The 13,762-nt window shown below is 64.3% G+C and overlaps 1 protein-coding gene across 2 annotated transcripts in view; it reads left to right on the forward strand.

Annotated features, from left to right (window-relative positions):
* The first annotated feature begins 1,544 nt into the window (after positions 1 to 1,544).
* The window catches only part of RhoGAP1A (Rho GTPase activating protein at 1A), a 56,474-nt gene continuing 44,256 nt past the window's right edge, over positions 1,545 to 13,762 (forward strand). The window contains exon 1 of one of the 2 annotated variants that reach the window (XM_037237499.1): positions 1,545 to 1,705. In XM_037237499.1, coding sequence (XP_037093394.1) covers positions 1,560 to 1,705 — 146 coding nt within the window. In that variant the 5' untranslated portion in view covers positions 1,545 to 1,559. Of the gene's footprint in view, positions 1,706 to 6,161; positions 6,551 to 13,762 lie in introns of those variants that run through there. The other variant, XM_037237498.1, reaches the window with a different exon arrangement.

Below are 13,762 nucleotides of genomic sequence, written 5' to 3' on the forward strand. Positions count from 1 at the left end.
CAGCGTGTGACGTGTTAGGACACCATGGGCGACTCATCTGACCCGAGCTCCGCGCTGGAGCAGAGTCACCCGGCGGGCGAGCTGCCGGAGGCCTGGGAGGAGGACCTGGAGGCCAACATTACCAAGCATCGCGACCGAATCCAGGTGCTGAAGACGCAGCTGAACAAAGAGACGGCGTACGTGCAGTCGCTGGAACGCCTGCTGGCCGACGCCAGGAAACGGCACGCGAGTCAGGAGCTGAGGCCCGAGTTCGTGCTGGAGGAGACAGGAGCTGAGGAGGAGGCCGCCGCCGTGGCCGAGCTGGGCCCGGAGGCGGACAGCAGCAGCAGCAGCGCCGACGAGTCGACGCCGTCGGGATCGCCCGAGACGGCGAAGAAGCCGCCGGCCGCCGACAAGACCGGCTTCGTGACGGTCATCGCCGTGAGTGGCATGAACAAGGCGGGGTCGGGCACCCAGAACCCCGACGCGGCGATTACCGCTCCGGCGACGACGGCCCCAGCCGACGGCGAGAAGCAGAACGGCGAGGCGCCGGAGGCAGCCGACGGGTCGCCGACTGTGCGGAAGAAGGTGCCGCCCAAACCGCCGCCGAAGACGTTTCGGCGGCCGAACTCGTTCCAACCGGAGCCGGTGGCCGGGCCGCGCACCGGCGTCGCCAAATCGCAGAGCTTCGACGCGGGCCCGGCGCGGCCCGAGCTGATCGTCGAGAAGCCGGAGCGCGTGGCGCGCACCGCGCCGCAGGTGCCCAAGTACTGGCGTGCCGCCTCGCTCGTGGAGGCCATAGAGGCGTCCGAGCGACCCCACCAGAAGCTGCCGCCGGCGGACGGAGACGGGAGCTCGCCTGACGCCGCGCCGGAGCCGACGCCGCCCGTCGAGGCGCCGATCGAGCCGTCGGCGCCGCCGGCCGAGGCCGCGGCTGAGGGTGGCGGTGGCGACGACGACGGCACAGACATCGACGCCGTGCGCGATGACGGTTACGGCAGCAAGGATCGGCCGAGGACGGCGAGCGAGCGCCGACAGCGGCAGCCGGTCAAAATCGAGCCGCCCGTCGTGCCCGTGCAGAAGTCATTCTCCCGCGAGAGCCTGGGCGTACAGAAGTCGTACTCGCGTGAGAGCCTGGACCGCTTCGCGGCCAAGGACAGCCTGGGCAAGTTTCCGTCACGGGAGAGCCTGACCAGCTTCCCGACGCGGGAGACGCTCGGCAAGTACGCGTCCAAGGAGAGCCTGAAGGACTCGGGCACGTCGAGCCCGCGCAACGCCAGCCCCAAGTTCTTCGAGCCGAAGGTGAGCCGCTCTGCGTCGCAGAGCTCCTCGGGCTCGCTTCCGGCGGCCAGCGCACCGCACCGCGACTACATGGAGGGTATCGAGGAGCCGCTATACGACACGGTGGCGGCCGACCCGGACCCTGAGCCCTGAGGCCGAAGCCGAGCCTGAGCCCGACCTCAGCTCTGCCTCCGAGTACAACGGCGACACGCTCAAGTCGGCCAGCTCGGGTGAGCTCGAGCTCAAGTCGCCGGCGGCGAACGACACCATCCGCTCCTGAGGCATCGCTGGCCTCGCAGATGTCCGTGGCGTCCGTCGCGTCGGCGGCGTCGGCGGCCTCGGCGGCCTCGGCGGACACGACCAGCTCGGAAGGCGGCAAGCCCCCGCGGCCGCAGCCGGCTGGCCGCACGCCGCCCAACTACGTCAACATCGACTTCTTCATCAGGTGAGCGGCCCGTCTGGCTCCGAGTGGGCCGAGGGCGGAGGCGGCCATACCAGGCGCGGGGACGGCCGGCCGGCCGGCGGGCGGCGGCCCAGCGGGCGCCGTGCGTGACCACGACTCGTGAATTACAATGGGCCAGCCCCGCGCCCGCCCGTGGGAGGTGCGTGCGGCATTCCTGGGCCGGCGGAGGGCGCGCAGGCTGCAGCGGCGGAGGTCAGTGGTCTTCTGGAGTTTTTGCCGATGGTTTGGGCGGCGATATTTCACGAGGGTCACGCCCATTTCGGCCCTCGATACACTCGGTGTGGCTAACGGCTCGGAGAGTGAAGTTCTTGGTTACAAAATTGGGGGGTCTCGGAGGCTGCGCGAGGCAGCATTCACGTGGTCAGTCTCGACGCCATTGCGCTGAAACCAGTGCGTTCCATGGTAACCAGAGGCCTTAGTTGTCCCTTGAGAGAACGGATCCCATCCTTGTCCTGCAAGTCTTTCCCAGAAGCGGCGGTGTGTATCTCTAAGTATCATCTCGAGAGACTTGAGTTTAAAGTCGGCCCCAGCTGCTGCGTGGACAGATGTCAGACAGATAGAGGTCTTGCCATGTGACTTCAGTGGAACGGTGCAGCCTGGTAAACGGGGACGCGAAATCGCTCTACTTGCGTGGCATCCATGCCCTGCATCCTGCGCTGTGCGCGGTCACCCCGGAAGCTGTCGGTCTGTGGCGTCCCGCATCCATGCGGCCTGCCTGCGTCAGCCCGCGGCGCCGACGTCGCAGGACGGGCGGAGAAGAACTGGGAAGACCGTCAGCACGTCTCACCACAACCAGCCGCACAAAGAGTGTGGAGTGTGACGCGAGGGACGGGTCGGCCTGCCCTGTTGGCGTGACGAATACAAGTCACGTGGTGTGTGGTGGTGGTCGGTACCCTCACGCGAACACGGACCGGTAGCAGAGCCTGCCCAAGCCACCCACACGGCCGGAGCAGCGCCGTCCCGTCCGGATGGAGCTCTCTGGAGCTGGAGCTTTCTGACAGAGGCCTCGCAACCGCAGGGGGGAATTTCATTGTTAGGGGAGCGGACCGGGACTTTTCAAACCCTGCTGATCGTCGTCAACTGTTCCACGCCTAATCCCAGGGCGATGACTACATGAAACCTGATGACGATGACGATGTTAGGTTAAAGATCGCGTCGGCTACTGTAGCACAGCACCATCGTCGGGCTTCTGGAGCAGGTCGGCTCGGGTCGCCTGTCACCAGGACCGTTTTACTCCCCAGTTCAGCTAAGGAGTCATTTCAGACCCACCCCGACGCCATGCTGGGAGCGTTGGCCGGGTCGCGGGCTCGGGTCGAGGTCGCCTGGGCCGCGCTTTGTCCCACTCCCAGCGAGCCGGCGCGTGGGGCGCTCCGTGGGCCGGCTCTCAGCCGCTCGGGCCGCGTGACAGGACGTGGGCGGGTACCGAGGTCGCTCGGCGGCTCTCTGCGCAGCCGCCGCCGCCGCCGCCGCTGCCAGGTGCGGCTGGTCCGTCTATCGCGAGCTAAGCGCTCTTGTGTGCCGTGCGGGGCGTGATGGGCCGCCAGCTGATGTGAGTCGAGATTGCCGCTTAGTGGTGCGTCCCGGAACCAGGGTGAAGAAGTCGCGGACTCACCGGTGCCGTTAGGAGTCTTATACAAACAGCATGATGTGCGGTATGTTATTGTCACCGACCGTTACTTCAGACGCGCATTGTTCCCCTCACATGCGCCTGCCGTTCTGGTCTCCGGAACGCGATCTCCCGCGCCAGTGATGGCAGCCATCCGATGCACAAATGTGGAACTCGAGACTTGTGCACAACTGCACGCCGGCAACATATCACCCAGTTTCAGCGACTCCACGGTGGCCAGCCCACAAGGGACACAACCTCCGACGGGCCACATTCGTCGGCAACAGTGTGCTGTTTATTTTGGTGGCAGCATACGTGCGAATCATATCGTGACTTCTACTGTACCGTTCTGTGCCGGCCCGGGCTGGCAGCAGCGAGCAGCAATCCCGCGCCGTTCCGATTCAGTAATCTCGATCCGTCGCGTCGGGTGGCGCCGGAGCAGCGTCTTCACAATGGAAGTGCCGTCTGTCATCCACACCAGTAACAGACCAATGACAGCCCGCGGCGATCGTCGGCTGAGGAACGGATTGGCCGCCGCTAACGGCGCACTGGACGACGCATGATACGGCTAACAGATTCCCATTCACTGGCCCCGGATGGCCGCCTGGCATATGGTCCCGGCGGCTGCTAAACGGTACGTGACGCGGTTTATAAATACGCCGACATTCACACTCAATCGCGGGGTATTATTACGGGCTGCGCTCCGCGCGGGGCCTACTTTTCACGCCGCGCTCCGAGCGGCGCGCGTGCAGCCACCGGTGCATAAACTCAGCACACACGGCTAACGGGCCGCTCCGGTCGGGGTCGTGCGCGACCTACACGGGCAGGGGCTGCCGGCCTGCCAGCCGTCAGCGGCTGGCACGGTCAGCTCGTTGCTCGCGTTGTTGTGCGGTGTTATTTGGGGCGAGGAGTGACTCAGCTGATTAGCGCAGCGGTGAACCGTGAACACCGCGCCATTCGGCGTCAGCTCACTCTCGGGGCTAGATGTGGCGCGGGGCGGCGATCGCCGATCACGCGTTCAGTTCAAGGATAGCCGGGATGCCTTTTGAACAGGATCGGAGCGCAGAGCATGGCGGCCATTGGTCTGTGAAGCTCAATCAATTTACCTAGTGTTATGACCTTGTCAGCTGATGGCTCGTGACTTTGGTGAAGGTCACGACTTTGTTCAGTCGTCGACCGAAGTAATCGGCGTTCCTTTCACCACCAGACACGGCTCAGTTTGTGTTATCCATTTCGAACGTGTGATTTCGGTGCGAGCGGAACGTCTTGCAACACCGAACTGTGTGCTCCGTTCCAAACCAAGTTGCATTTGGCCAAACCAGTGTATTTGGCATCCTAGGATGTGCATTTGACGACCACTGTCCCCCGCCCCAGCAGTACTTGATGTCCACTGTCCCCGCCTCAGCAGTATTTAATGTCGATTGTCCCCGCCCCAGCAATACTTGATGTACTTGATGTCCACTGTCCCCGCCCTAGCTGTACTTAACGTCCACTTACCCCGCCCCAGCAAGTACTTGATGTCTATTGCTCCCGCCGCAGCATTCTCAGAGGTTCTCCTGCGGCAGGATCCTAGGTCGGCAGCCCGGTGTGAGCGCGGCGGTTGCCGTCGGGTACACGGGCTCGCGGGCCGGGGGTGCCCGGTTCGATCCCACCCCTTTCCCGACGCCGCGGCTATTCCGAACTCCAGGGGCGGCCGCCGGGGACGCGGCGCGTCCATCAGCGCCGGCGTCGTGTTTGGCTGCGGCCGCGCTGGATAAATAAACGCCGCCATTGTTTTTGCATGCAGCTATGTCGGTAATGTCGGCACGCCGCGGTGCCGCCTCCAGCCATGTCCCGACACGGGTCGACTCGCGGCGTGACGTAACGGCCCGTGCGCCCGTCGGCTGCGGTCTTCGGAGAGCGGAGCCGCGCCGGAGAGGATGCCGACTGACCGCCGCCTTTCGCAACTCCGCCGCGAGTTCGGCCAATTAGTCAGCCGGAGAGTGCAGCCGAGCCGAGCTGTCAGCGCGGCCTGGGGACCGGCTGGCGACCGGTGCGTCACGGGCCGCACGCGGCACCGACCGGGCCGGTTAGCGTGGCGCGCAGCGGTGCTGCAGTGCGGGGCGGCCGGCGCGTTTTCCCCGTGTTCGCTCGGGCTGGGCGCGCGCAGCGGTGCTGCAGTGCAGGGCGGCGGACGCGTCTTCTCCGTGTTCGCTCGGGCTGGGCGCGCGCAGCGAGCAGTCGGCATAGTGAGTTTCGCAAACTACGCGGGAGCGGCGGGTGGCGCAGGCTCGCGGCGCCGCGCATCTGCCGGCGGGGTGCCTCGGTCGTGCCTCACGCCGTCCTCCCTATCAGCGGTCCAGTTGTCGGTTCGAACACGTTCATCACGTCCCCCGTTTTCGTCGTGTGCGCCTGGCCGGTACCGCCGCCGTCGCCGTCGTCATGCCGCCGCCGCGGCACTGCTCACCTTCCACGGGATGGCCCGTCCGGCCGTGCCGCTGCCGGAGCCCCCCGCCGGCGGCGCGCTGTGGCCGCCCCTGCCGTCAGTGATTGCCGTCCAAGGGTCCAGTCGTGCTGGCGCCTGGGCCGGCTGGGCGGCCATGTTGGTCGCGCTGACTCAGTGCCGCCGCCGCCGCGCCGATGACGCCGGGCGGTGACGCGCGTCACCGGGGCGTCACCGGGCGGCACGGCGCGCCAGCCGGCTTTCTCGACGAGCTGCGGTTAGTGCGCCACGCGGCGGCCCGGGCCGCTCCAGGATCCGGTGTGAATCAGCGATACCCCGTATCCGCCGCGGCGGCAGGAAACCTCCCGCCGTCCCAGGCCAGTTGGTTGTCTGCGGCGGCGCCAACGCTGCAGTGTCACTGTGTTCTCTCGCCAGTGTCGCCGGTGCTCTGAGGTGCCGTGTGTTCCGTTCGTCTCCCTTCACGCAGGATTTTGTGTCCGGAAGTTCCAGTGCTTCAAGTTTCCTCGCGCTCGAAGGCTTCGTCTGCTAAGCATCGCCTGTGCTCCCTGGCCGTGTGGGCTCCCGGTGGTCCTGTGCTCACCGCGGTCGCCGTGGCCTTGTGCTCCCGCCCATCGACACAAGAGATGTCCGACTCGGCGGATCCGCAGCTGCGCCACTCGGTCAGCTCAGTGGTGGACACCGCGGTGCGGCCCGTCTTCTGGGCCAGCCAGACGTCACTGGAGCAGGAGTCGGAGACAGTGGCCGAGTGGCTCGACGCCATCATCAGTCCCACCAGCAGGTAGCGCCGCTGCGGGTCGCGCCGGCAGCCGCCCGGTTCATCAGCTGTGCGACCGGCTGGTGTTGCTGGCCCCGGTGGTGGCCTTGCTCTTGGCTGACGGTCTTCATCGCTTTCCAGTCTGAGTAGCCCTGGCAGTGGCAGCCCTTAATGTCCTTGTTTGTTCACCGAACGTTGCGTCGGCGCTGGCAGTGTTTCGCGAGAACGCATTGCCAGCGGATGCATATTTCTTTCCACTTCATTCGCTTTCGTTAGCCGTGTGGTTATCTGGCACGACCGTCGTCTGTGGTGTGCGCCGCCTGTCGGGGTGTGTCGCCGCCGCCGTCCGTCGCCGCCTCCTCTCCGAGCCGTTACCCCGACACACCTCAGTGGGAGGAAGGCGATCCGACGCCGCGGCCGGCCGCGCGCCGCATATGCCACCGGAACTGACGCGGCGTCTCGCGGCCGCGCAGGTCCGCTACACGCGCCGGGACGAATGGCCGGCCGGGCAGGCACCGGACGGCCATCTGCGGCGGCGCGCGGACGCGTGATGTGACTCCCCTCAGCCGCCGGCGGGTCGGGTGATAGGGCCTGATCCCTCATCGGTGCGTGGCTATCGGGCCTGATGCTCCGCCGGTGCGGGGTTATCGGGACTGATCTTCCACCGCTGTGAGATCGGCGAGAAATGGCCTCTGGCTTCGGCGTGCTCTATAACTCCAATCATCATCATCATCAGCATCATCATCATCATCATCATCATCGCCGTGGTGGGATCGCGCGGCGCGGCCAGGCGGGAGGGCTGGGCTCGGCTGGCGCCGTCTGCCGAGGTTGTACGAGGCCCGTGCTGGCGGACTTGTTCTCAACCGCATGGCGCTCGTTATCAGGGTGAACGTGACCTTGACGTGGTCGCCGAGCCATCGGCGATGAATCCTCGGGGACTTCACCGTCCGTCGGGACGCAATACGATGTTGCAGGCCGTGCGCTGAACATCGGCTGCACAGTATTAGGGGTGCTTCAGAGGAGCCGAACAATTTGTCACCTGCTCTCTCGCCTCTCAGCATCGCTCTGTGGCACGACTAGCCCCTCGTCATTTTACCTGGAAGACACCACTCCTCCCATGCTACCTGGAGGGCAGCGTCGGCACGTCCGGAAGCCGCGGCCCTCCGTGCAGGCGCCGAGTGTCGGGCTGGCGCGCCGGCTCGGCGCTGGTCAGTGCGGACGGCGCACGCCGCGGCGCCGCCGCTTCCTGCCGACGACCGACCGGGAGACAGCAGCTCGGAGACGGGCTGCAGACGTGCCCCTCCCCTCCCCTCCTCCTCCATCCGTGATCAGCCGCGGTCGGTTCCACGACCCGGTTTGGGCTCGTGCAGGCGCATTGAAGGCTATCGGCGGATCGCCGGCACTGACCGGACGCCTGCCTCGCCACCCTAGCCAGCCGACCAGAGCTGGCCGACTGACGCTGCTGCGCCGCTCCTCCTCCGCCTCCCTCACCGGCACCCGATGACGTGTGGACACGCAGGGGCTGGCTCGCCCCTGTCCCCCTTCAATCAGCGCGGCGGCCGGCCGGCACGGCTCACTTTGCGAACCCGTGTCGCAATTGGCGTCGTGTTTGCAGCGCCTGTTGCCTGCAGCGCGCCGCCTCCGCCGCCCAAGCGCCGGCACCCGCCACGCCGTATCACGGCCGCACGGGCAGCGGTAGGGCGGTCCGAGGGCTGATCGGTCTCGGCCGTCCTTCGAGCCAGCCCGGCGGGCGGCGGAGATTTCTGAGCGGGCTCGCACAGAGCTGGCAGACTGCGGTGTGTTGCGACGGACGGTGCTGGTGCCGGTAGAGCCTCCGGGCGGATGCGTAATACTCCCCGGGGGAGACAGCCTGGGCGCGCCCCTGCCGCCCTGCAGACAATGCTCGGAGGCGGGCGGCCGTGGCGCCTGCCATGCAGACTGGCCCGGACACTGCGGCTCCCGCGGGCCCGCATAAACACGCCTGCCACTGCTCCAGTGGCGGGGAGGACGGCGCCCAGGTCCCGGTGGGCCCCACACGGACACGCACTGGGTACCGAGAACCGGGCCTGCCGCGCAGCCGTGTGCTTGTGTTGGCTGGGTCCCCGGGGACCAGTGGCGGCGCACCAAAGGGCGCGAAGTCAAACCATCGTATTGGAATGGAAGAAAAAGATGACCAGCTGTTTTGCAAGGCCGCAAACTTTGGAGAACAGATGGTAGCATGGTCTAAGTTTGTGAAACCCGAGACGGGAGGGGAGTGCGTGGGCGAGGTCTGTGGCAAACAAACGGCTGTAAGGATCGAAGACACATGAACTTCAGTCACGTTAGCAGCCGGAAATGACCCGGGAAATGTCATCTTAGCTCGAATGGGAAACGTCAGGAAACGGCCCTTCTGGACATCAGCTTGACCGCTCCGTTCCCAAGATCCAACCAGCGCTATTTCAGACCCATCCGACCCACGGAGTCTAGAGTCGCCCGTCCAGCGCCGTCCACGTACTCTGTCCCAGCCCAGCCTGGTCTCATGTCTCAGCTGCCTATCCGTGGCAGACCGCGGACAGGTTCTGTGGTGTCGTGCGCCGTCGCAGACCGGTCCCCGCAGGTGGGCGATCGGGCCGGGGCCGATCGCCTGACCTGCGGCTGGTCGCCTGGTTAGCCGTCACAGCGTCGCGGCGGCCGCCGGCTGGTCGCCCGGTCAGCCGTCACAGCGTCGCGGCGGCCGCCGGCTGGTCGCCCGGTCAGCCGTCACAGCGTCGCGGCGGCCGCCGGCTGGTCGCCCGGTCAGCCGTCACAGCGCCGCGGCGGTTGCCGGCTGGTCGCCCGGTCAGCCGTCACAGCGTCGCGGCGGCCGCCGGCTGGTCGCCCGGTCAGCCGTCACAGCGTCGCGGCGGCCGCCGGCTGGTCGCCCGGTCAGCCCGTCACAGCGCCGCGGCGGTTGCCGGCTGGTCGCCCGGTCAGCCGTCACAGCGTCGCGGCGGCCGCCGGCTGGTCGCCCGGTCAGCCGTCACAGCGCCGCGGCGGTTGCCGGCTGGTCGCCCGGTCAGCCGTCACAGCGTCGCGGCGGCCGCCGGCTGGTCGCCTGGTTAGCCGTCACAGCGTCGCGGCGGCCGCCGGCTGGTCGCCTGGTTAGCCGTCACAGCGTCGCGGCGGCCGCCGGCTGGTCGCCCGGTCAGCCGTCACAGCGTCGCGGCGGCCGCCGGCTGGTCGCCTGGTAGCCGTCACAGCGTCGCGGCGGCCGCCGGCTGGTCGCCCGGTCAGCCGTCACAGCGCCGTCACAGCGCCGCGGCGGCCGCCGGGCGTCTCAAGCAGCGCTCACACCCCGGGCGTGATGTGCGACTCGAGTGGGTTTTTGCTATGCTCCTCCCACCCATCTTCCGGTTTTCACTCCTCCCACGGTGTTTGTCGCGACTCTTCACCAGTCGCTGACGCTTAGATCGACCGGAGTTTCCTCTGCGCGGATGGTTTGTCCCCCACACGGTGTCGGTCTCGCCAGTGTTACCCCTCGCGCCGAGCGGGTGGCTTCCCCTGCTAGCTTGACGTCTCCCTGGCAGGCGGCACTTTTCAGCACTCCGTCCGCCAGCGGTTAGCACTTCCCAGCTTGTCTCGTCCCGTCGGCACTCCCAACCGTCCCGTTCCCTGCATCTCCCAGCTCGTCTCGCCTCGTTGGCATTCCCGGCGCGTCCTGTTCCTTGCACTTTAAGCCCGTCCTGCCTCTTCGGCACCCCCAGCTCGTCCCGTTCCCTGCACCTCCTAGCTCGTCCCGTCGTCCGAGCATCTCTCAGCTCGTTCTCTCCCCGGCACCTCCTAGCTGGTTTCACCTCCCAGCTCCTCCCGGCTCGTCCCGTCACCCAGCGCCTCTCCGCTCCTGCCGCCCGGTCGGTGGGTGTCGACGCCTTGGCTGGCGGGGCCGCCGGCGGCCGGCCGGACCGGACTCCACTACCGGCGGCGCGGCGCGGGCCGGCGCCGGGCCACCGGATGTGGTCTGTGTCCGGTCCGTGTTTGGCGCTGGTGCTGACGGAAGCCGCGAGCTGACGGCCGCGCGCCGCCGCCGCGCAGCCAGCGGCCGGGTCGCGGAACCGCCGCCGGCCTGTACTGCGTCTGTTAGTCCGCTTCGCCGTGTAGGCTGTTCAAAACGGAGACGGCGACGGAGGGCTGGAGGCAGAAGCCAAAGCGTCGATTGCAGTGATTGCTGAGTCTGTACGGCGACTGGACCGAGCTCCACGCGGCTGAGGAGCCCGGTTGGCGTGCCACTTGCCGGGCTCCCAGCCGCCGACGCCGATTGCCACCAATTGTTGCTGCTGAATCGGCACGAGAGACGATAAATAATGGAACCAATTGGGTTAATGTGTTGCTCGCACAAGGCACAGGGACTGCTTGAGTGAGAACTAGGGGGCTGCTCGAGCTTTGATCCCAAGAGATGGAAAGTTCACAATTCACGATATGGAAAGAGAGGAACTTCCGTTATCCAGCCTTAAATTCTCGACTGGTTCCCACAACAGTGAACTGTGCTTGGTGTAGCCATCAACTCGTGGTGTTGTGGTCTAATCGTCGTTAAGTGAATGCTTGGTCTGTCGCCAGCTATTGCCAGACCACGTTCCGTGAATGGCCCCCGCACATGCAGGTGCAGGAGCCGTCCAGGAACTACTGTCAAGGTGACGCCGTCTTTTTTGGACGACCAACTTGCGTAGTAATGCGGTGGTGTTTGGTGGTGAAACTGTGCACGTTTTGAACGTGCATGCTTTGTGCGGCTTGCAAAATCGCTTTGGGATTACGTCAATCTGCGTTCATACAATGAATGCTAGTGTCGTGGCCGGTGTCTTTAATGGCGTAACTACCTGTTTGGTCGCGTAGTCGGAATATTAAAGCATATGAATCTTAATCGTGGAACGAGCAATAGGGTTATCCGGGCGGTGTAACACGGGTGGGGAATACAAGACCAGAGCATGGTTGGCGGCATTATTATCATGGAGTGAAGCTCTTTATTAGTGAATGGTCAAAGAAACATTCCTTTTAAAGCCAACATTGCGGAAAAATACAATATGTGTGGCTGGTTGAGGTCATGTTTGACTACCTGAATGGTGATTATCACGAATTTGCGTCAGGCGTCCGAAAGCAGGCACAACACGACTTAAACGCCGTCTCTGCAGTGGTCTTCAATCTTGCCAGACTAATTGGACTTTCAGAAATCATTTATCTCTCGAAAAAGATAGCACAAAAATACATCATCCGTTGTAAACCTGGTGACCTCAGGTCACCCTGGCGAACGGATTCTGGAGTGTAGCGATGAAATGGCATTGCATCAGTGGCTTTGATCTGAGACGGGGTAACCATGGCCATGGCCATTGTGGCCGTGGCCGAGTCAGAGTCGCCATGGTGACTTTAGTCCGACAGATGCACTATGTCTCAGTAAATGTCACGCTGGGATTCGGATGGCAAAGGTTTGAAGAGGACCACTTGTAGCCAACATCGGAGACGGCTGCAGCGTGATGTGGCGGCTATCCAACCGAAGGGCGACGCCCTGGTGACCCGACGCCGAACAGTGCTGTGCGTGCTTTCTTGGCCTTCTGGCGCGAATTCGTGATCAACATTCTTGCTCCGTCGCTAGGGGAATTCCATCGTTCAGTTTACGATTTGGAGAAAGGATGTTGAAGCATTTATTCTGTACACAACCTAGCAGGCGGCGACATCATTGGCATGACTTATGGCAACAAGCGTATTAATTGCATGAACAAAGACGCTGCCAACTTATGAGCAGTATTGCAAGCCGCACAAAGCCCTTGCGCTGAGATATACAGCCTGTGAGTTTGGATTTGGACCGCTGTATTATCGCGCGAATTGACCATTAAAAATGACGTCGCAACCTTGGAAATGGCTTGCTTGAAAATGTTAACCAGTACTTCCAAAAGAAACCTGACCCCATCGATATTTTCCGAAAACATGCTGCGAGCATGATGGGGAAAGTTGTTTTTAAATTAGACCATGAAATTCTGAGGCCTGACATTGACACCCGTCCAGCTATTCAGCCCTCTTGAAAGTCCATAAGGTGACCTAATGTCACCAGACTCACGACAGGTAAAGAAAACGTGTGCTGCAAGTCGAATTGTGAATACTTTCAAATTTGACTGGTGAAATCGGATACGGCAACAAGTAAAGAAACATTGTATCATCGCTGCCCTTTGAGGCGAAGGTCACTATAGTGACCCGAAAACACCATGGTGACCTTCGGTCATTTGATTCACAACGGCTCATACATCGTTGGCATTTACGATGTAAAAAATGGTACGGTCGTTTTCGAGATCGGAGATGGCTGCGGAGGCGAGCGTGAAGCAGTAGTGATCTTAAAAACACCGTGCTTGCCTCGGAGCACCGCCCGCCTCTGCCGCCTCCCGACGCTGGTGAACGCGTGCTCCGTGTTTGCCGACCCATTCATCGGCGCGTGGCATTAGCTGGCGACAGCTGGCGGCTGCGGCGTCCGTTCCACGATCTGCGCCGGAGGTGACACCGGCGCGCCACCTCTGACTCAGACGAAGGCGCGTGCCTCCACCCCCTCCCCTACGGCTCATAAATCAGGCGGGAGCAGATGTGTGCGTTCCTGGCGCGACGGCGGCAAGGGTGACGCCCCGGCGGCGGGAGCCAGCTGCCGGTGCAGCGGGCTGCGACAAATGGCCGGGAGAAAGGGGGGGGGGGGGTATCGGCCGCGGGTGAGCCGCCTGCCAGCCGAGGCTAACTGGAGACTGACGAATGACCCAGCTGTCTCCGAGCAGCGGAAATCGGGATGTTACTCGCTGTCCGACTGTCACCCCAGCTGTTTGAGACGGGCATCTGGAGCTGCGTTTGTTCAGCCGGCGCTGACTGAGATAGAGCCCTGCGGAGTGGAACATACGCTCAGCCTCGTGCGAGTGCGCCACGCGATGTTTGTCATGTCCACCTCAGCCCAACCTCGGCCCTCTCTCCTCCGAACTCGTGCTCATCTCCAGATCTGTCGGCTACCCTCTTGCTTTCCTCGGCGGTTTCCTCGTATAATCCGGCCGTCCTGCCGCGCCTGCTGCCAATCAGGCACAATTAACGCTAATTGTTCGGCATTCCACGGGTGCGGCTGATCCGCCGTGCCCGCGGCCGCAGCCGGCGTCCATGGCCGCACCTGGCTGGCATTGTTTACCGGCTCCTCTTTCAATTAGAGGTGGGGCTGGCGGGCGGCGCGCGCCGGGCCAGCGCCGCCGCCGGCCGCCGTCGACCCGCAGC

This window comes from Pollicipes pollicipes, unplaced genomic scaffold (genome assembly GCF_011947565.3).
Source record: "Pollicipes pollicipes isolate AB1234 unplaced genomic scaffold, Ppol_2.1 Scaffold_7261;HRSCAF=8764_pilon_pilon_pilon, whole genome shotgun sequence".
Lineage (NCBI taxonomy): Eukaryota > Metazoa > Arthropoda > Thecostraca > Pollicipedomorpha > Pollicipedidae > Pollicipes > Pollicipes pollicipes.